Here is a 19,673-nt window from a genome sequence, read left to right on the forward strand (position 1 = left end):
GTGGACTTCTCTTTGGATCACATATTTCTTCCACATTGCATTTTATTTTATGTTACACACACACAGGACAGTCAACTGTGAGCAGCTGAAAGTCCTGCACGCTGTGGGAAGTGTAATCCCACAGCCTAGGAGTGTCCCAGCTCGCAGTGCTCCAGAGGAGAAGGGCTTTTCCTTCACAAGATTCCAGAGACCCGCTGCTGTGACTCACCCAGCTCTGTGGCCCTCCCCTTCCTCTCCCCCTCCTCTCCTGGCCCCTCCCTCCCTGCCCCTCCTTTCCTCCCTCCCTCCATCCTCCCTGGCTCCAGCCAGCCCTGGGCTGTAACTGCAGCAAGCCGACAACCTCTCACTCTGCCATCTCAGACGCCCACCCTGACCCCAGCCTGCGCTTGATGGTGACCGGCAGGCCAGCCAGCAACATGAGGCTGGCTTGTGTTCTGCTGCCACTGCTGCTACAGGCCTGCTGGGTGGCTGCACAGGACGTCCTGGGGCCCCCCAAGGCCATCGCCTTCCAAGGTGAGTGAACAGGATGTGCTGCTGGACTCCTGCGTTTAGCTACCTAAATGTGGATGGGCTCAAGGCCCCGTGGCCCCCCATCACTGTCCCTTGTCCCCTTGTCCTCACCCTGTGACAAGCCCCAGGGAAGGGGCTTTGCCCCTGATCTAAGCCTGCATTCCATTCGGTTCCTGTTCTGAGGCGGCTGGAACATTTGCCTCCTCCCTCAAGGTCCTGGGGTCCTGTCACCTCAGGTCTCTCCACGATAAGGAAATATCAGGCTGCAAAATTCCAGAGGGACCTACCTGGTGAGGGGAGTTGTGGTCACAACTTCAGGTCGGTTTCCTGTTCTGAGTGAGTGACTGTCAAGTGCCAGTGCTGACATTCGTTCTTTGCCCGGCAGCCAATCTAGTTGGTGACCTGTCCCCTCATACTTTGGCATGGCCATGGTCCTGGTGGCTTTGAGTCGAACCTAAAAACATATTGAGAAACAATTTTCTCTGTCCAGTTCCATCCCTCCAGGGTCAGGAGAGCGCCTCACCTCCATAAGCTGGCCAAGGCCACTCTAACTGAGCAAGTCTCTCTTCTAGGGATAGGACACCCCTGGGCTTGGCTCTTGCTTGACCCCTGCTGGTTGTTGCTTTCTAGGCAGGCGAGGGGCTGGGTTGCAGATCCCCTGCCCATAGCTCTGTTGGTGAGAATGGATGGGGCCTCAGGGAGCCCAGGGCCTGTGTGGGCATGACTGAAGGGGCCTGATACATCCAGAGACGCTCAGGGCATGGCTCATAAGACATTTCCTTGCCCAGACTGCCCTGTGGATCTATTCTTCGTACTGGACACCTCAGAGAGTGTGGCCTTGAGGCTGAAGCCCTATGGGGCCCTGGTGGACAAGGTGAAGGCCTTCACCAAACGCTTCATCGACAACCTGAGAGACAGGTAGAGTGGGCTTGCTTTGGCCTGTCATACATCTCTATGGGCCCAGGAGATTGGACCTTCAGAGCTGAGCCTCAACTTCCTACTTGAAAAACTGCCTAGAGCTCCTCCCTGTGTCTACCCAGTTCAGGAGGGCAGGAGGGAGGCTAAGTGCCAGGTGGCACAGCTGGAAGGAGGCACCGTGCCCAAGGAGAGCTGAGGGAACAGTGCTGAGTATGGAGATATAGTGTCCCCTGACCCCAAATGCTGTCAAGGAATCTCAGCCCTAAGCAAACAGGAGGCGCCAGCCAGATGTGCAGCTATGACCGGTGCCTGTGGCTCTGCATGCGGCTGGACCCTACCTGGGCCCGCATGGGCATGAAAGTTTGCTTAGGTCCTAGGCCAGACATCCCCAATGTCTCCAACACAGGGACTGGGAGTTGGGGAAGCAGCGAGCCCTTCATTCACTCCCTCCTTCAAGGGCACTATGAACAGAGGGTGTGACTTAGGGCAGGACCCAAGGAGGATAACGATCCCCCTCCCCTAGAAAGGCACAGCACAGTGGTCAATTGGTGTGGGGATGATGACTTAACTAGTGTAGATCTCAACCCTGCCGACTACTTGCCCAGAGCCCACGGCCTGCATGTAGAGACAGCGGGCTCCTCAGATTGGAGAGGACCATTCACCCCCAGAATTGATCAACTCAGGGACTTCGGGGATTAGAAACCTTAACTTAGTGAAAATGCCCAGGGCCATGGGGAGGAGAAGGGAGGCCCAGATGCAGAAGGCAGTCCCTTTACTCAGCTACCTGTGCCTCAGTTTCCCACCTTTGAGATGGGGTAGACTTATACCTCCATTAGCTTTACTGCAGGGGCCTTAGTCACTCTGTCTCCTGAAAGGCCAGGTGGGTACTGTGGCAAACCCTGGAGAGCCACGGGCCAGGTGCTATGGAACAGAGTAGAGATCACTTGGACTCACTCCAGAAATTCCCACGTTATAGAGCTGGCATGCCTCCACCTCCACCCTCACCTAGTCCCTCTGCTGTGCACAGGGGTCTGTGGCCCCAGCTGGGGTCTTGCTCACAAACCCTCAACTGAGACTCAAGTTGGTTTGTCTGAGCTCTCCTAGCCACTTCCACTGTGCAGCCCAGGTATAGGGAACACCTTTCTCTACTAGAGGGCCCAGGCCACCTTCCTATCTGTGAGACAGGGACACAGCACTGTTGGGTGGGATAGCAGGTCCTTCCATGAAGGCCAGACTTGATATGTCCTTGGGGGTCTTGCTGACCCTCCCTCACCCCACCCCACCCCACCTGTGACTCACAGATACTACCGGTGTGACAGAAACCTGGTTTGGAACGCGGGTGCACTGCACTATAGTGATGAAGTAGAGATTATCCGTGGGCTCACACGCATGCCCAGCGGGCGAGATGAGCTCAAGGCTAGTGTGGATGCAGTCAAGTACTTCGGCAAGGGCACTTACACTGACTGTGCAATCAAGAAGGGGCTGGAGGAGCTTCTCATAGGGTAAGTGACACGGGACCTTCTGCAGTGACCAAATTGGTACCAGTTGTGTCTAGCCATGTCAGCCAGGCGAGCCTCAGGTCGCTATGCCCATAGGCCTTCTCAACCATGGGCTACAGGCCTCCCTGACCAACTTCATGGCCAGGCAAGCTTCCATCAGGCCGCTCACTGCCAATCAAGCACTGGGCTGAGAAACCCTTCCTAGGAAGCACCGTGCTGTGGCCACAAGCCATCTCCCTTGCTCAGGGACCTCAGGGTCATGCCCTACCCTCCACCCACCCATGTCCCAGCCACAGTCGCCTCAATCAGTGAGCTAAATGGCCCATCACTATCCCACCTAGGCCACACAGAGCTGATAGAGACAGAATGAGGCAGAAACAGACATAGAGAAGAAACAGAGATACTGACAGAGAGACACACACAGAGAAGCCCATTATTGTGGCACAGTCACAGCAAAGAGGGGCTGGAACCCCAAGCTGAGGTCCTACTGCATGGCAGCTCCCATTTCACTTTATATCATGTGTTGGTCTGAGGATCCACCCTCAGGGAGATATATGCCTTCCAACAATGGCCCAGGTGTTGGACTGATGGGTAAGGGGTAGCTGTGACCCTACCCTTTACAGAGTGCCCCATGACCAGGGGGGTAGCCACAGGTTGCACATCCTCTACTCAGCCTCCCATGGTGGCAGCTGCCTAGTATAGCCAGTTCAGGGGAGGACACCTGTCTCTTTGCCACTTTGCCCTTCTGTGACTGGTCTTGGAGACACTGCAGCAGTGTAAGGCTGCAAGGTTGGGCCCATTCTGACCTCTTTAGCCTATGCACATCAACACTGGAAGTAATGTGTGACTGAAGTTGCACAGGGTGGGCCAGGCCCTGTCTCCTATCTGTGAAGGGGATGGGACAACTGTGTGAGGTGGTAGCTGGATTGAGGGCATGGCCTGGGAATTTAGAGCTGCACTGTGCAGGCTACAGAGTAAACTTGAAACATGTCTTTGAAAGCACATGTGGTATGGTTCCCAACATGTAGAAAAGCCCCAATGTCTTTGTGGTCACCTACTCCACTCCGACCCCTTCTCGGGGGAGGCCTATTGCACCTCTCAGGGTGCAATGATTTGAGTATGTCTATGGGCCGCCCTGCCTCTGACACCAGCTGCGTTCCACAGGAGCCTCCATCAGTCCAGTATCACTCCTGCTTCCCTCATTCTCAGGGGCTTCAGGTCCAAAACATCTCTACCTGAGGCCTTCTTGGGGTGCAAGGTGCAAGCCTGTGCCTCTCCTCACAGTGTGCATTTCTAAGTGGTTTTATAGAGAAATGTGGCCCCACAAGACATTATTTTCTACCTGACACTTTGTAATCAGGATCAATGGGGAATGTTGATTCCTGGGTGGCAGAGGGGCAATTGTGTCCAGAGTGGCCTCAGGTCCCCAGCTCTGGCTCCAAGGCTCTGAACTGGGGAACCCTGGAGAGGGGTCTCATGCTACTCCTCCTTCCAGGGGCTCCCACTTAAAGGAGAACAAGTACTTGATTGTAGTGACTGACGGACACCCGCTGGAGGGTTACAAGGAGCCCTGTGGGGGCCTGGAGGATGCAGTGAATGAGGCCAAGCACCTGGGCATCAAAGTCTTCTCTGTGGCCATCACACCTGACCACCTAGTAAGGCTCTACCTCCTCCTAAGTCCCCAACACACAAGGTGGGGAGCCTTCAGGCCCCTGCTGTCCCCAGTCCCTAGAATCATTGTTGTGCTCATTCCTGCTGTCGCTTGGGTAGATGCAGAATGTCTGCTTCAAGGACTCCCAACCTCTGTGCCCCTGTTACGGCCCCTGGAGTGGGGACACCTCAGTAAATAGTCCTAGCACTTCACAGGGTTGACCCCACCCCACTAAGGATCTGGGTCTCCTTGTGCTGGCCCTGTAACCCCCACTCTGCTCATGGTTTCCCATGGCCTTGTGGGGTGGCCAAGCTCATCCTCTCCTCCATGCTCCCAGGAGCCACGTCTAAGCATCATCGCCACAGACCACACGTACCGGCGCAACTTCACAGCAGCTGACTGGGGGCACAGCCGCGATGCAGAGGAGGCCATCAGCCAGACCATCGACACCATCGTGGACATGATTGTGAGAACTGCTTTCCGTGGGAGGGTGGGGCAATGCACTCTGAAGAGGGAGTAACTCACTCTTCAATTTCCATTTCAGAAAAACAATGTGGAGCAAGTGGTAAGGGCCTACCCCCAGCCGTGTGAGGGTGCATGTTCTATGTTGGTCTGAGCTCTGGGCATGTACCACCTGTGTAGAGTGTGTATACCAGTGTGCATGTTACCAGTGTGTTTGCCTGTGCATCTTGGGGCATCTGCCCCTGCTTCTGGGCTCTCTGACTGGTCTCCTGTGCCTTCCCCCCCCCACAGTGCTGCTCTTTCGAGTGCCAGGTAAGTGTGGCCCTCCCTACTCCCTGACCCCGGGCCCCCTGTCTGGGGTCTGTGGCTGAACACAGTGTCTCGTTTCTTTTAGCCTGCCAGAGGACCACCGGGGCCCCGGGGTGACCCTGGGTATGAGGTAAGTGACTGAAATTGCTCTTGTTCATGTTGGGGTGAAGCCACCAGGAACCACAGCCACCAGGCACCTCACACTCTCAGCACAGACTGGAAATGTGCTTTTGTCCAAAGAGAAAGTCTAGGCATGAGCTAATGTGGGTTTTGGGCATGGGAGTTAGAGGTGCAGGGACTCTTCATTGTAATCCAGGAGGCTGCCTGCAGGCCCAAGTGTCAGTTTGGTATCTACTTGGCTCTGGGAAGGGCCTTTGGTAGAGGTGGACATGAAACTGGGGGTCCAAGCCCTACTGTGACTCACACAAGACAATTCTCAACATCCTGGGGACCGCTCAGGAATGTCAATCCCTAAGGATGTTCAGGTTCATGGTGGCTTTCCAGCCATATGGCCATCATCCACAGAACTGAGCTATGGCTCTCCAGGGGACATTCGTGCTGGGTATCCCTGCTCACCTGAGCCTGGAGGCAGAAGACCAGCCCATCCCTGAGAACCTGTGGGCAGAGTCACAGCTCTAAGCACAAGCCCAGCCAGGGGGCAGAGTGAAGATCCTCAGTGGGACTCCCAGAGCCATGGTCAGGGCTCTGGAGCCAAGATGGACTATCTCTAAAGAGCTTTTTCATGCATAAGAAATCTGGCCTAGCTTTTCAGAACAAATGGGCATAGCCCCTGACATGGTCTCCTCTGTCTTCCAGGGAGAGCGAGGAAAGCCAGGTCTTCCAGGAGAGAAGGGAGAAGCTGGAGACCCCGTGAGTGCTGAGTGCCTGCTTGCACAGGGATGAGGTGGATGCTGAGAAGCCTGAGGCTGGGGATCTAGGCTGAAGAAACTTACAGAATGATAGTGTCTGAACATAGAGTTCACACAGCCTGTCCCTTGTTGGGGCTGTTCCGGGCCAACAAAGGCCAAGGGCCTCTGCTTCAGATCGTGGCTTATCTCCCCACAATCTCTGTCCCCCTCCTGATCCTCTGAGGGTACCCTGGCTCCTCTCCCCCTCAAAGGTGCCCTGACTCCCCTTTTCCTTTCTCCTGGGTATCCTGGGCTCCCTCCTCGAGCTCATCATGGAGATCCTGGAGACCTTGAAGGTCCTTGCAGCAGGTCACTCTCAGATGCTGTCTGGGTCTCTCTAGCTGGCTGGGCCTGGGATGCAGTGAGAGGTGAGGTGGGCTGGCTGGGACCTGCCCCTGCTGTCCAGCGATGTCTGACTGTCTCCTCTCTTTTCCAGGGAAAACCCGGGGACCTTGGACCAGTCGGGTACCAGGGTATGAAGGTACATGTCCCTTGGTCCCAGAAACTTCTCTTGGGTAGGGTGGGATGGATTGGGGTTTGGCTGCATGGTACGAACTGCCCTATACAACAATAACGCATTCCTCTTTTTCTTTGGTTCACAGGGAGAAAAAGGGAGCCGTGGGGAGAAGGTGAGTGAGGGCCGGCTTTAGGTTATGTCCTAGGTACAGAGTCTTCTCTCCTGATGAGTATTTCAGGGGAACGGCTAGTGTCTCTGTGGGGAGGAGCATGGTCAACAGACCCTCCTGGTCCACTCTGTGCCTCTGGGAGAATGCATCTGGTCCCCAGGATGGGTCCCTGAGTTCTGCTGCCATCTCAGGGCTCCTAGGTCAGAGGGTCTGGGGATGGTAGCCACCTCTCCCACCTGCATTTGCCGTTGCTGGAGGGCCCTGACCTCCTCCCACCCTTTCTGTTCTTGTGCCCTTGGTCTGTGAGATTCCTGCTCTTTTGGGTTAGGGAGAGGGAGAGTGCTGCACTCACAGTGGACCCACTTGCCTCTCCCACACCTGCTGGGAGAACCAGAGTGTGGTGGGAGCTGTCCTCTGGCTCAGGTAGGGGCCACCCTTCACCTTCCCTTCCTGTCTCCACAGGGCTCCAGAGGACCTAAAGGCTACAAGGTGAGTGTGGGTGGGTTATGGACATGAGTGGCCCCCATGGGCCCAGGGCTGGTGCTTACCTGAGATTCATCTGACCTTCTTTTGTCTCGGCGCTTCCCAGGGTGAGAAGGGCAAGCGTGGCATCGATGGAGTGGATGGCATGAAGGTAGTCATGAGGCAGGGTGGGTGGTGCACGCTGTCTGGGATGAAAGGCGGACTAAGTGAAGGGCTGCCCCAGGTGGGTGGGTAAGGTTCCATGGTGGGCCCTCTCAGGAGACTCAGAGGTGTGAGCTCAGGAGGTATTTCCCAGGTCCCCGTGCCCCCCACCCAAACTTCCCAATTAGGTTTAGCAGGCTGCTACATTTCTGGGAGGGGCTTGGAGGGGCAGAGCTGAGGTGCCCTCTCGACCATCTCAATCTTGACCTCTTTTCCTCCTCCCAGGGGGAAATGGGATACCCAGGGCTGCCAGGTTGCAAGGGCTCGCCAGGATTCGATGTAAGTCACTCCCTCCCTCCATATTTTGGAACCATGGAGTTCTTGAGAACTTGGTCCAAACTTTACCGTACTGTCGCCCCTCGATGGCTGGGCTGTGTGGACTCATTTGATTTGTTTTAAAAGTTTGAGAATGGCTGCTTGTTTGGGGTCCATGGGAACTCTGCCTAGCTGTGACCTGCACTTGCATCTTCTCACCAGGGAATTCAAGGACCCGCGGGCCCCAAGGGTGATGCTGGTGCCTTTGGACTGAAAGGAGAAAAGGTAGGTGACAGGCTGCCCCTCAAGAATGGAGACTTTGACGTCCAGTAAGTCTTGGGTCAGATTTTACTCCTGACCCACAGTGTGAGGGACAAACGTGACTCTGAGCAGCACAGCTCTGCAGCCTCAGTGGGCAGACAGAGTTGGCCCTTCAGAAGCTCAAGTCTGAACCTGAGAGGGCTAGAGGCTGAGATGGTCAGGGCTGTGCTGTACAGCCATGGATGGGTTGGGAGGATCCTGGGAGACTGGAGCACACACAGGTTTGGTCAGGGTGGCCTGAGGTTTGGGTAGGAGGGTGAGCATACAGTCACTGGGCTCCACAACAGGCCTGGCTGTACCTCTGGACTGAGCACCCATGACCTCTTTGATCTTCCCCAGGGTGAAGCTGGAGCAGATGGTGAGGCGGGGAGACCAGGGAGCTCAGGGCCACCTGGAGATGAGGTGAGATGAGGTGGCATGAAATGAGATAGGATCAGTCTCCTAGATGCTGGGGCTCATGGTCATTCTATGTTTGTCATCCCCCAGGGTGAGCCTGGAGAGCCTGGTCCCCCTGGAGAGAAAGGAGAGGCCGGTGATGAGGTGAACACCCCCATCCCTCCCCAGCCTCTGTCTCCACCTGAGATTTGAACACAGGCTAGTGCACAAACTAATGCTTGTGTTCCTCCTTGTCCCAGGGGAACGTTGGTCCAGATGGTGCCCCTGGAGAGAGGGTGAGTCTATTGGCTGATGTCCTGCTGCTGTCCTTGCCACATGGCAAGGCCTAGGCCTGGCCACCACAGGGCCTTGGTACTTCTGTCTGGGTTCCTTGGCCAGGCAGGAAGCTCGACCCCAGCCAACCTGGGTTTACCTTGTGATTATGTGCTGGGCCCTGGGTTCCTTGGGGGCATGTGGAGGCAGGTGGTCCTGAGGAACAGGGAGGTCTGTCTCTGGAATGGTCTGGCATGACAGCAGAGACAGCTGGGGAAGGTCGAGCCTTGGCCTCAAGCCCTAACCCTTTCTAGCAGTGAATTGCAGGCAACCTCATGCCCACTTCTCTCTACAGGGTGGCCCTGGAGAAGGAGGACCTCGGGGAACTCCCGGTGTGCGGGGCCCAAGGGGAGACCCGGTGAGTAGTGTCCTGAGGCTAAGGGGATGGCACACTGAAGTCAGAGTCAAGCATAGAACCCCGGGGCTGGCCATGAAGCCCAGTAAGTATCTAAGCTTCATCCTCCTCTTTCTCATGGAGGATGGGAACTGCTCAAGGCTCTGGACATCAAGGTTGGATATCAGTCCACATCTTGTCAGAGACTTGCTCATTAGTGGGCCTACTGGAGAAGGAGAAACTGCAGGCAGCACCAGCCTTAGCCCCCAGTACTGAACCCAGAAGTTCCTTGCAACACTCACCAGAGTGCCTCACATGGTCACCAAGCCAAACTCCACACTCATAGGCTCATTTCTTCCCAGGGCGAAGCTGGACCCCAAGGTGACCAGGGAAGAGAAGGCCCTGTCGGCATCCCTGGAGACCCGGTAGGAATCCTACCACATTTGCAGAGGATGGGGATGTCTCACAACTTGGTTCACATACCACTTAAGACTCAGCCAAGGATTCCATTCAGATCTTGGGACAGGAATGCTCCTAGTAATTCAGCATGGGGGGTGCCTCCTACAGGTGATCAGAGCCAGCCTGGGCTGGGCTGGGTATGGATGGACGAGGGTAGGCCCTGCTCCCAGGGCCCAGTGCTCAGTGTGAGGCCAAGAGATAGAGGTTGTGGGACACAGAGACACATGTGCAGACCCACACCACCCCAGAGCTCTGGCTTTGAGCTGTCACGTTCACAGGACCTAACAGTGCTGTGGATGGGGATAATAGAGACCTGGCCACAATGGGGAGCAAGACTCTGGGAATGAGGGCAGAGGTGAGTTACTAGGCTGTGAGGTAGATGGGGACAAACTCTTTGAATCCCTGGGAGATGGATATGAGACTGGAAGTAAGTTTGGGAATATTGACATACAGAGGTTACAGCATCTCAGGGTGTGGGTGAAACCATCTCATGCTTGGGGAGGGGAGAGTGTGGGACTGACAAAGAGGAAGGTCCCAGACTCTAGAGGGAGGGGTGCAGACAGAGAGGGGAAGGGGCCACCACAGTGTCCTCCACAGGATTTCACCTACAGGGCTCTGTCCCCAGCTCTCAACGTGGGTGAGAAGGAAGGAGGAAGAGCATGTGCCATGTTAGAGTGCCACAGAGGAAGCAGTGGTGACAAGCCCAGTGTGGCATACAGCCAAAGCACAGATCTGCTCAGTCCAGGTGGAGGCAGGCTGTTGGTAGCACTTATGCCACCAGCACAGAACCACTGGAAGCTACGGGGAGTGTGTGGTGGATGCCATAGTCCCTACTGGCTGCCCTATAAGGACATAACCTAATGCCAGAGCCAGTGGATAAGCCTACGACACAGGGTCCCAACTGGTGGGGACAGGCTAGGGGGGCACTCACAGCTCCATGACAACTAGTGCTTGCATCCTCCTGTGCTCTGGCTCAGGTGCTGAGGTTCTCAGGACCAAACTAGCCCAGAGGGCAGTGATGCACCCCTGAGAGTGTGAGTGAGTCAGGCTGTGAGGCAAGACTGAGGGTCAGGGGGATGGCACTGTGGAGATGAGGGCCCAAGGGTTAGCTTGGAAACACAGCCCCCCCCCCCCCGCATGGAGTATAAGAGCCTTATAAGACATGGTGAGGCCCAAGGGAGCCCAGCACACAGCCCAGGAAACCAGAGGGGCCTGGAGTGCCAGGGCTAGTATAGCCAGGCTCAGTCCCAAGGCAGCACTGAGGGCCTCAGGTGTGGCTCCCCAGAGCCCTGAGGAGCGAACCTGGCAGGTGGGTCTTGAATCTCAGAAGCAGGCCTAGCCTGAATCTGGGGTTGTCTTTGTGGCCATGTGGTTGGAGGCCTGATGAGAAAGGGTATGGAGACACGGTGAGGGTAGTTCATTCTGTGTGGGGTCCAGTGTAGCCCAAAGGCCCTTAGTGGAGGCCCTTCCCAGGGTAATGCAGCTATTGAAGTCTCATGAGCAGAAGGCTTACCCACACACCCTAGCCAATGGTGGAACCCCAAGTGAGGGCTTGGCATGGATACTGGAGAGACCTGGGGAGAGCCCAGGCTGACCATACCCTATGCTGGCCCCTGGCCCTACCTGTCACAGGACCCTGAGGATCCTCCACCCTTGTGCTCAGGGCTCTAAGAAAACTGTGGTGGAGCCCAGTCTCTCCATCTGAGATGGCATCCCATGGTCTGGGACCCTCAGAGTGGGGTTGGCCTGGGTATGATAAACTGAAGTCTCACTGTGTCTCCATCTCTCAGGGTGAGGCTGGCCCCATTGGACCTAAAGGATACCGAGGTGATGAGGGCCCCCCAGGCCCTGAGGTGAGTACCTGCCCACTCTGTGCTGCTCACCAAGGATGCCAGTTCTATATCCCTGCACCTGTTCTGTCCTCTCTTGTCCTGGGAAGACCTGGGTTCCTGGGAGGACATTGTGCCCCAAACCTACACTGCCTGACCTAGCTGCCATCCTTCCTTCTCCTTTAGGGTCTCAGAGGGGCCCCAGGACCTGCCGGCCCCCCTGGAGATCCAGGGTTGATGGGTGAAAGGGTGAGTATCTGGGAAAATAGCCCTGCTGGGATACTGCTGGGTGGCCAGAGACTCTGGTAGCTGGGCCTGGTATGAGCTGGCCTCTGGGGGAACTGGTGGGGGTGTGCCCACAGTTGGCTCCCAAGGGTGAGGATGCCTCAGCCAGGACCCTCTTGCTTCAAGATCCAATCCAGGGAAAGGGAGTCCCAGGGAAGACTTAGAGAGGGAGCTCCTCCTTGGCTGACAGGAGGGGACTCCAGGGGCATAGCCTGCCTATGCCTGCACTATCCCTAGCCATCTTGCCAGCATCACACATGGTGATAACAACATTCTTTGCTCTCTCAGGGTGAAGATGGTCCCCCAGGAAATGGCACCGAAGGTTTCCCAGGCTTTCCTGTGAGTACCACAGGCCTCCTTACATGTCCACCAAGCCCCCCTTGGTACCCTCTGGGTACGTTTGGGTACCTGAATGGGTGGGATAGGCCAGTGCCATCAGTTAGTCCAGAAACTTGGTACCTGGGCTTTTGCAAGGCCCAGGCCCATCCTCCTCTGATTCCCCATTAGAACCCAGTATCACTTTATCCTGTCTTCTTTCATAGGGGTATCCAGGCAGCAGGGGCCCCCCTGGGCTGAATGTAAGTACTCCTACCCTGCCTCTCCTTGGCCACAGTGTGTGTTCACTCTACACACTGGCACCTGCACCCCCAAACAGGCCTGCACTGTCATCCCCACACTGTGAACACAGTGTACCCATGTTTCCATGTGAGATCAGGCAGTACACACACACACACACACACACACACACACATGGACACACACATGCACACACACGCACAAGGCACACGCACACACATGCACACATACATGCGCACGCGTGCACACAAGGCACACACGTGCACACGCACACACACATGCACTCACACGTGCACGAACATGCACACACATGCGCACACGTGCATGCACACATATGCGTGCACGCACACACACACACACACACACACACACTCTCTCTCTCTCTCATATGTGACCCTGGGGATCACGTCATTGGTTTCAGGGACAGTCCAGTCAAACTACACCCACCTTCTCTGCCTCCTCCATCCCCAAGATCCCACTAATACTTGTGTTTTGTTACCTGCAGGGCACAAAAGGCTACCCTGGCCTCAAGGGGGATGAGGGTGAAGCCGGGGACCCTGGAGAGGATGTAAGTGGGGTGGGATAGGGGTCAGAGCTTCTCGGGAGTGTGATCCCTGCTGGCTTTGCTCCCTGGAACACTGGAGCAGGACACGCTGGAGGAGATGCGCTCCGAGGAGTGGAGCAGCTGGGCTGGAGTGAGGACAGCTGGGCACATGTGACTGTGCCTGTTGACCCCATGCTGTTTCCTTCCAGAACAATGACATTTCACCCCGCGGGGTCAAAGGGGCAAAGGGGTACCGTGGCTTGGAAGGACCCCAGGTGGGTAAAGTGGCTGCAGGGGTTGGGGTGGAGGCAAGATGGGGCCACACACAAGAGTCTGAGACTGGAGCCAGGAGGACTCAAAAGGATGAGGTTTGCCCTAAAGGAGGTTAGGACACTAGAGTCCCCAGAGGACACACAACTCAGGAATACTTGGGCAAGAGCTGTCCACTTAGAACCTGTGTCTGTTCTTGCTCTGACAGGGACCTCCAGGACACGTGGGACCACCTGGGCCAGATGTAAGTGGGGTGTCTGTAAATATGATCTTGGAGCTGACCACTATGACCATGGATCTTGATCAGTGGAAGCTGGAGCTGGAAGCTCTGTTCACAGATAGGAGCAGCAGAGGGAGGAGGCCTGGAGTCTTACACTGGGGCATGGGATGACCACAGGGGACACATGGCCATGGGGAACACGGGATAGCCATTTGTTAGCGAATACACTGTGTCTTGTTTCCTGGGGGCAGAACCAGAAACACCCTGGGCTATGAGAAGCCTCTGCACCAGCCTAACCCCCAGGGGTTCCCAGAGATGACCAGGAAGGGCCTCAGCCCAGCCCACATTAATATTCTTATCTTTCCCTTCTCAGGAATGCGAGATCTTGGATATCATCATGAAAATGTGCTGTGAGTATCTCAATCTTAGTAACTTTCTTTTTAAAAAAATATTTATTATTTTTATTTTGTGTATATGAGTATATTGCCCTCATGTGTGCAAGTGCACCCGTGTCATGCAATGCCCTTGGAAGTGGATGTCAGATTCCCCTGGAACTGAAGTTACAAACAGTTGTTAGCCTCCATGTGGGTGCTCAGAATCGAACCCGGGTCCTCTGCAAGAGCAGTCAATGCTCTTAACTATTGAGCCATCTCTCCAGTCTCTCTTACAAGACAGCAAGCTCCTGCCAGCTCCAAGGCCTGCCATTCTGCTCCAGTCTCTGTAAACTCAGAGCTGCAAGCAGGCAGGGCCTGAGCTTCTACTAAGACCAGCAGATGTGGCCTACTACAGGGGAGAATCAGGACTCAGCTTCACATCCCCTGAGACTGTAGGGACTCTGACATGCTGAGGGCAAGGCCAGAGCTGGGTGGAACTGAATGCAGCTGGGCTGAGGGTCACCTGTGGGGTGACTGGGACCTGGGACACCTTGTAATCTGGAGCTGTTCTGTTTAGTGCCGTCTCTTCTCTCCACAGCCTGCTGCGGTGAGTTCTACCACTTCACTCCTGGGAGTTCCCGCGTGGCATTAAGTATATGCGCCCTGGCTCCACAGTGGACCAGCAGTGCCCTCATCTGCATTGACAAAGCAGCAGCCATGTGCTCACAACCCTCACCCCTTACTCTTTCTCACTCATTTGCCTGTCCAGTGTGTTCTCAGGGGTTAGTCAGAAAAGAGACATGGCTATCCCATCCTCTCCCCAGCATTTCATGCAACCATCAGCGGGCTGGAGCAGGAGCTAGACCCCCCAGGCCTGTCCTGCTCACTCTTTCACAGTATCAGAGTTAGGCTGAAGGGGCAGGGCTCGACCCTGCTAGACCTGGCCAAAGGAGGCCATCCTGATAAGCCCACCTCCTAAGGAGACATGGGAGAGGCTTCAGGGGCCACAGTGTGGGGTGGGACAATGGAGCACTGAGGGAAGCCTGTGAAGAGGCACTGAGAGCTGGCCCATCCCACCCCCTAGAATGTACATGTGGCCCCATCGACATTCTCTTCGTGCTGGACAGCTCTGAGAGTATCGGCCTGCAGAATTTCGAGATTGCCAAGGACTTCATTGTTAAGGTCATTGACAGACTGAGCAAGGATGAGCTGGTCAAGGTGAGCACAGCCAGCCTGTGGACACAGATGGAGTCAGTAGGGGGCTGAGCCCCCGACCTCAGCTTCCCTGCTCATCACTGCATACATGGCTGCCATTTCCACCTGGTGAGGTCTCTGACCCTTCCCAGGTGGCACAGAGACAGAGCAGCACCCTGCTGGTCTCCAGAGTGCGGTTTGAATCCTGCTGGTGGGCCCAGGCCTCATCCTCCCAGGACAGAACCTGAGAGGGCTGTCTACAGAGCCTTGCAGACCCAGCAAGAGCAGTTCTGGAGAGCCCTGTGTGAATGAGCAGGCCAGGGTCCTAAGCCTTAGTGGAGAGGCCCCTGGCAGCTGGGACGCTAGGACCGTGGGATGTTGGGCTCTAGATCTGATGGCATCATTCCTACAGTTTGAGCCAGGGCAGTCGCATGCAGGCGTGGTGCAGTACAGCCACAACCAGATGCAGGAGCATGTGGACATGCGGAGCCCCAACATCCGCAACGCTCAGGACTTCAAAGAGTGAGAAGCTCCCCCAGCTCGCTGCCTTCTCCCAGAGTGCTCCAGAGTGGGCTTGACCTTGACTGGGACCCAAGCCCTAGCTAGACTCTGGCCTGACCTGACTTTCCTCTTACTGTGCAGGGCTGTCAAGAAGCTGCAGTGGATGGCGGGTGGCACGTTCACAGGAGAGGCACTGCAGTACACCCGGGACCGGCTGCTACCACCTACCCAGAACAACCGCATTGCTCTGGTCATCACAGATGGGCGCTCTGATACTCAAAGGGACACCACACCCCTCAGTGTGCTCTGTGGCCCAGATATTCAGGTTGGCAGTGCTGCACAACTCCAACGGTGGCCACACAGGGCCTCCTGAAAACGTGGGCATTATTCCCCAGGGGAGAAGAATGCACAGGATGAAGCTGATTCACACAATCTGTCTTGTGCAGGTGGTCTCCGTGGGCATCAAGGATGTTTTTGGCTTTGTTGCGGGCTCTGACCAGCTCAATGTCATTTCCTGCCAAGGCCTGTTATCCCAAGGCCGGCCAGGCATCTCCCTGGTGAAGGAGAGCTATGCAGAGCTTCTGGACGACACCTTCCTAAAGAACATCACAGCCCAGATCTGCATAGGTCAGCACCAGGGACCAACAGGATGGGTGGGCAGTGCACTGACCTGTCTTAGACATAGCCCCTCAGCTCTCTGGAGCTGTTTAGCCTAGAAACATTCCCAGGAAGCTGCCTGGCACTGTCGCCTCAGGAGAGTCAGGCTGCGTGGCACTGTCCAGGGTGACCTTTGGTCCAAGCAGGGCAGAATGTTCTCATGCCACATGCATGGGCCACCCAGACCCCCCACTCTGAAACCATGGGCTTGCACTATATGTCCATGGAGCTCAGCCCAGCAGTCCTCCTGACATGATACAGACACTGGTCAGCAGGTCAAGGGCTACAGTCATAGTGGGCATCTGGTCAGCAGCATGGTACAGCACCCGACCTGCAGACCACCTCTCCTTCTCTGAGACTCAGTTTCCCCCCTTTTTTAATCTTTTTTTTCTTTTTATTCTATGTGTATCCGTGTATTGCCTGCATGTAGGTAAGTGGACCTGTGTTGTGCAGAGGTCAGAAGAGGCTGTTGAATCCCCTGGGACTGGAGTTACAGACAGTTGTTGGCTGCCATGTGGGTGCTGGGATTTGAATCCAGGTCTTCTGCAAGAACAACCAGTGTTCTTAACCGCTGAGCCATCTCTCCAGCCCCTCAGTTTTCCCTTTTTAAAAAATTTTTATTTATTATTTTTATTTTATTGTGTATGCGTGTATTGCCTGCATGTAGGTAAGTGCACCCGTGCCGTGCAATGCCCGCAGAGGACAGGAGAAGCTGTCAGATCCCCTGGAAGTAGAGTTACAGACAGTTGTTAGCTGCCATGTGGGTGCTGAGATTCGAACCTGGGTCTTTTGCAAGAACAGTCAGTGTTCTTAACCGCTCAGCCATCTCTCCAGCCCCAGTTTCCCCTTTTAAGAAGGGCCAAAGCCCTACCCTGCCCCTCTGTGTTTTGGAACCAGGACCAGGAAATGGTGCTTGGGCTGTCTCTCGTGAGTTAGGGACTGCGTGGGTAGAGCAGGCAGCTGGCCAGGGCAGAGCTCAGAGTAGGTGTGGTGTACAGGGTCATGGGGAGGTGGCATTCATGTTGTGTGACTTCTCTTTACAGACAAGAAGTGTCCGGATTATACCTGTCCAAGTAAGTTCTGGGTTGGGGTGGGGCAGGGCTCTGGGATCTCTCCTCTGGTGCTTGGCAGCTCTGCAAAGCTGGGTACCCTCTGGCGGGCTCTCTGCAGCCTAGTCTGAGTGCTTAAGACTCCATCTCTGCCCCATAGTCACGTTCTCCTCCCCTGCTGACATCACCATCCTGCTGGACGGCTCTGCCAGTGTAGGCAGCCACAATTTCGACACTACCAAGCTCTTCGCCAAGCGCCTGGCTGAGCGCTTCCTGTCTGCAGGCCGGACGGATCCCTCCCAGGATGTGCGGGTGGCCGTGGTACAGTACAGCGGCCCGGGCCAGCAACAGCCGGGACGACCAGCTCTTCAATTCTTACAGAACTACACTGTGCTGGCCAACTCTGTGGACAACATGGATTTCTTCAACGATGCCACTGACATCAATGACGCCCTGAGCTACGTAACGCGCTTCTACCGGGAAGCCTCTTCAGGAGGCACCAAGAAGAGGGTGCTGTTGTTCTCAGATGGTAATTCACAGGGGGCCACAGCAGAGGCCATTGAGAAGGCTGTGCAGGAGGCCCAGCGTGCAGGCATTGAGATCTTTGTGGTGGTGGTGGGACCCCAGGTGAATGAGCCTCATATCCGAGTGCTGGTCACTGGCAAGACCGCAGAGTATGACGTGGCCTTTGGTGAGCGCCACCTATTCCGCGTGCCGAGTTACCAGGCCTTGCTTCGCGGTGTCTTCTACCAGACAGTCTCCAGGAAGGTGGCACTGGGCTAGAGGGTCACCCATATGACTATACACGTGGGGGCACACTTTGACAGGCCTCCCTGCCCCTCCCGCCACTGACCAAACAGGAAAAGAAAATGTGACCTGAATTTTCCTGACCAACTGGTCAGCTTGACTGTTTTAAAGGGAACGCTTGGAAAGCCGAGATGCACACTACTTTGTATCATGTCCTCCGTGGTTCACCCCAGCTCCTGTTTGTAACCCTCCCTTGATTCATGCAGCATTGCAGCTACCCTGCCGACCTCCTTCTGTACCTGGGTTGTGTCCAGCCATCTCAATTCCTTTCTCGCTACTCCTTCTCTGTTTCTGGTATCTTCACAGCACTCCTGCGGTTTCCCTGTGAGTCACATCTTACTCAAAGTCAAAGCAAGCCCTGCCCATCAGTTCAGTTTGTTGGATTATGGCTTTTGGGAAACTGAGATCAAGAGGATTTTCAAACACAAACCTTAAGGAGCCCACTCTTCTTCATCAGGTGCTTGTCAGTGACCAATGTAGACCTTGGTCCTGGCCCGTTGTGGCTCAGCATGAGGAGCAGGATGCTGGCTCCAGCCTCTCGTCCTTGTACTCCAAGAGCCAAAGTGCTGCCCACAAGGGCCCCACATTTATACAGAGGTCTGACCTGGACAGTACACGTGTTAAGTGTTCTGTCAGAATCCAGAGCTCTTTTTCCTCAAAATTGCGGCTCATCCTTCATCTTATTGAAGACCCTCTTTAGATAATTTTTTTTCCTGTTCCCTCATTCTCCTCAGTCTGGAGGCAACTCTGCTAATAAAAGTTTATATTTACCTCTGTGGTTCTTCCCTGTACCTGCCCACACTACCTAACACACTTGGAAAGAGAAACGATGCCAGGGACCCCAGGGCAGAGGAAAAGCTGCCCTGGCCCATTGACACTACCCATCCATGTTTGGGAGGAAGACACAGGGCATGAAAGCTTTACCATACCAGGGAGCTGTGGTGCTGGGAAGCACAGCACCTTGCACTGCCAAATCAGGAGACACTAGGGCTTGATAGGGTTGTCCAGCCAGATTACTCCAGACCCGACCAGTTTCAACCAACCAAATTCAACCAGATTAAATCATGCCAACTAGATTCAACCAGATTAAACCAAATGAGGTCCAAGAAAATTATAGTAGACCCAACTGTCCTAGTTATTTTCTATTGCTGGGGAGGAGAGAATTTATTTGGCTTATGCTCCTAAGTCACAGTTCGTTACTGAGAGAACTCAAGCAAGGTAGGAACCTGGAGACGGGAGCTGAAGCATAGGCCATGGAGGAACACTGCTTACTGGTTTGCTCCTCTGGCCTGATTCCTTATACAACCCAGGACCACCTGGCTAGGGGGTAGAGTGACCTACAATGACTGGGCCCTCCCACATCACTCAACCATCAAGAAAATGCCTCACAGACAAGCCTGCAGACCAATCTGATAGAGAAAATTCCCCAATTGAGGTTCTCTCTTCCCAGATATGTCAAGCTGACAACTGAACTATTCCGTATACCAACCAAATCTGACCTGATTAGACAAGACCCAACCAGATTACACCATACTCAATGAGATTAAACTACAATACACTAGACCCAAATAAATCCAAACAGATTAAAGCAGAAACAAACCAGATTCACCCAGATACATCAGATTAAACCACTTCTAACCAGGTTAAATCAGACTAAACTATATGTAACCAGGTTAAACCTGATTAAACAGACCAAACCAGATCCAACCACATTAAACTAGAC

At 54.9% G+C, this 19,673-nt stretch overlaps 1 protein-coding gene across 1 annotated transcript; it reads left to right on the forward strand.

Moving 5' to 3' along the window:
• Positions 1-288: 288 nt before the first annotated feature.
• Positions 289-18,721, forward strand: Col6a1 (collagen type VI alpha 1 chain). Its single transcript, XM_008840456.3, has 35 exons — positions 289-513; positions 1,299-1,428; positions 2,730-2,930; positions 4,423-4,582; positions 4,916-5,044; positions 5,123-5,143; positions 5,332-5,352; positions 5,435-5,479; positions 6,166-6,219; positions 6,694-6,738; positions 6,860-6,886; positions 7,346-7,372; positions 7,473-7,517; positions 7,793-7,846; positions 8,045-8,107; positions 8,483-8,545; positions 8,630-8,683; positions 8,779-8,814; positions 9,147-9,209; positions 9,548-9,610; positions 11,435-11,497; positions 11,660-11,722; positions 12,047-12,097; positions 12,301-12,336; positions 12,840-12,902; positions 13,088-13,153; positions 13,357-13,392; positions 13,742-13,778; positions 14,341-14,349; positions 14,827-14,960; positions 15,349-15,458; positions 15,579-15,762; positions 15,884-16,064; positions 17,138-17,167; positions 17,304-18,721. The coding sequence occupies exons 1-35, from the start codon at positions 390-392 to the stop codon at positions 17,924-17,926; spliced, it is 3,111 nt and encodes a 1,036-aa protein (XP_008838678.1). The 5' UTR covers positions 289-389; the 3' UTR covers positions 17,927-18,721.
• Positions 18,722-19,673: the final 952 nt, after the last annotated feature.

The sequence above is a fragment of the Nannospalax galili genome, unplaced genomic scaffold (assembly GCF_000622305.1).
Source record: "Nannospalax galili isolate Female #2095 unplaced genomic scaffold, S.galili_v1.0 scaffold619, whole genome shotgun sequence".
NCBI lineage: Eukaryota > Metazoa > Chordata > Mammalia > Rodentia > Spalacidae > Nannospalax > Nannospalax galili.

What these genes read in the sequence shown, in the direction of transcription:
- Col6a1 (XM_008840456.3), top strand. Translation starts at nt 390, where the DNA reads ATGGTGACCGGCAGGCCAGCCAGCAACATGAGGCTGGCTTGTGTTCTG. An exon ending in GAGGACCTAAAGGCTACAAG is followed by an intron (nt 7,373 to 7,472) that starts GTGAGTGTGGGT and finishes GGCGCTTCCCAG; the next exon opens with GGTGAGAAGGGCAAGCGTGG. An exon ending in ATGGTGCCCCTGGAGAGAGG is followed by an intron (nt 8,815 to 9,146) that starts GTGAGTCTATTG and finishes TTCTCTCTACAG; the next exon opens with GGTGGCCCTGGAGAAGGAGG.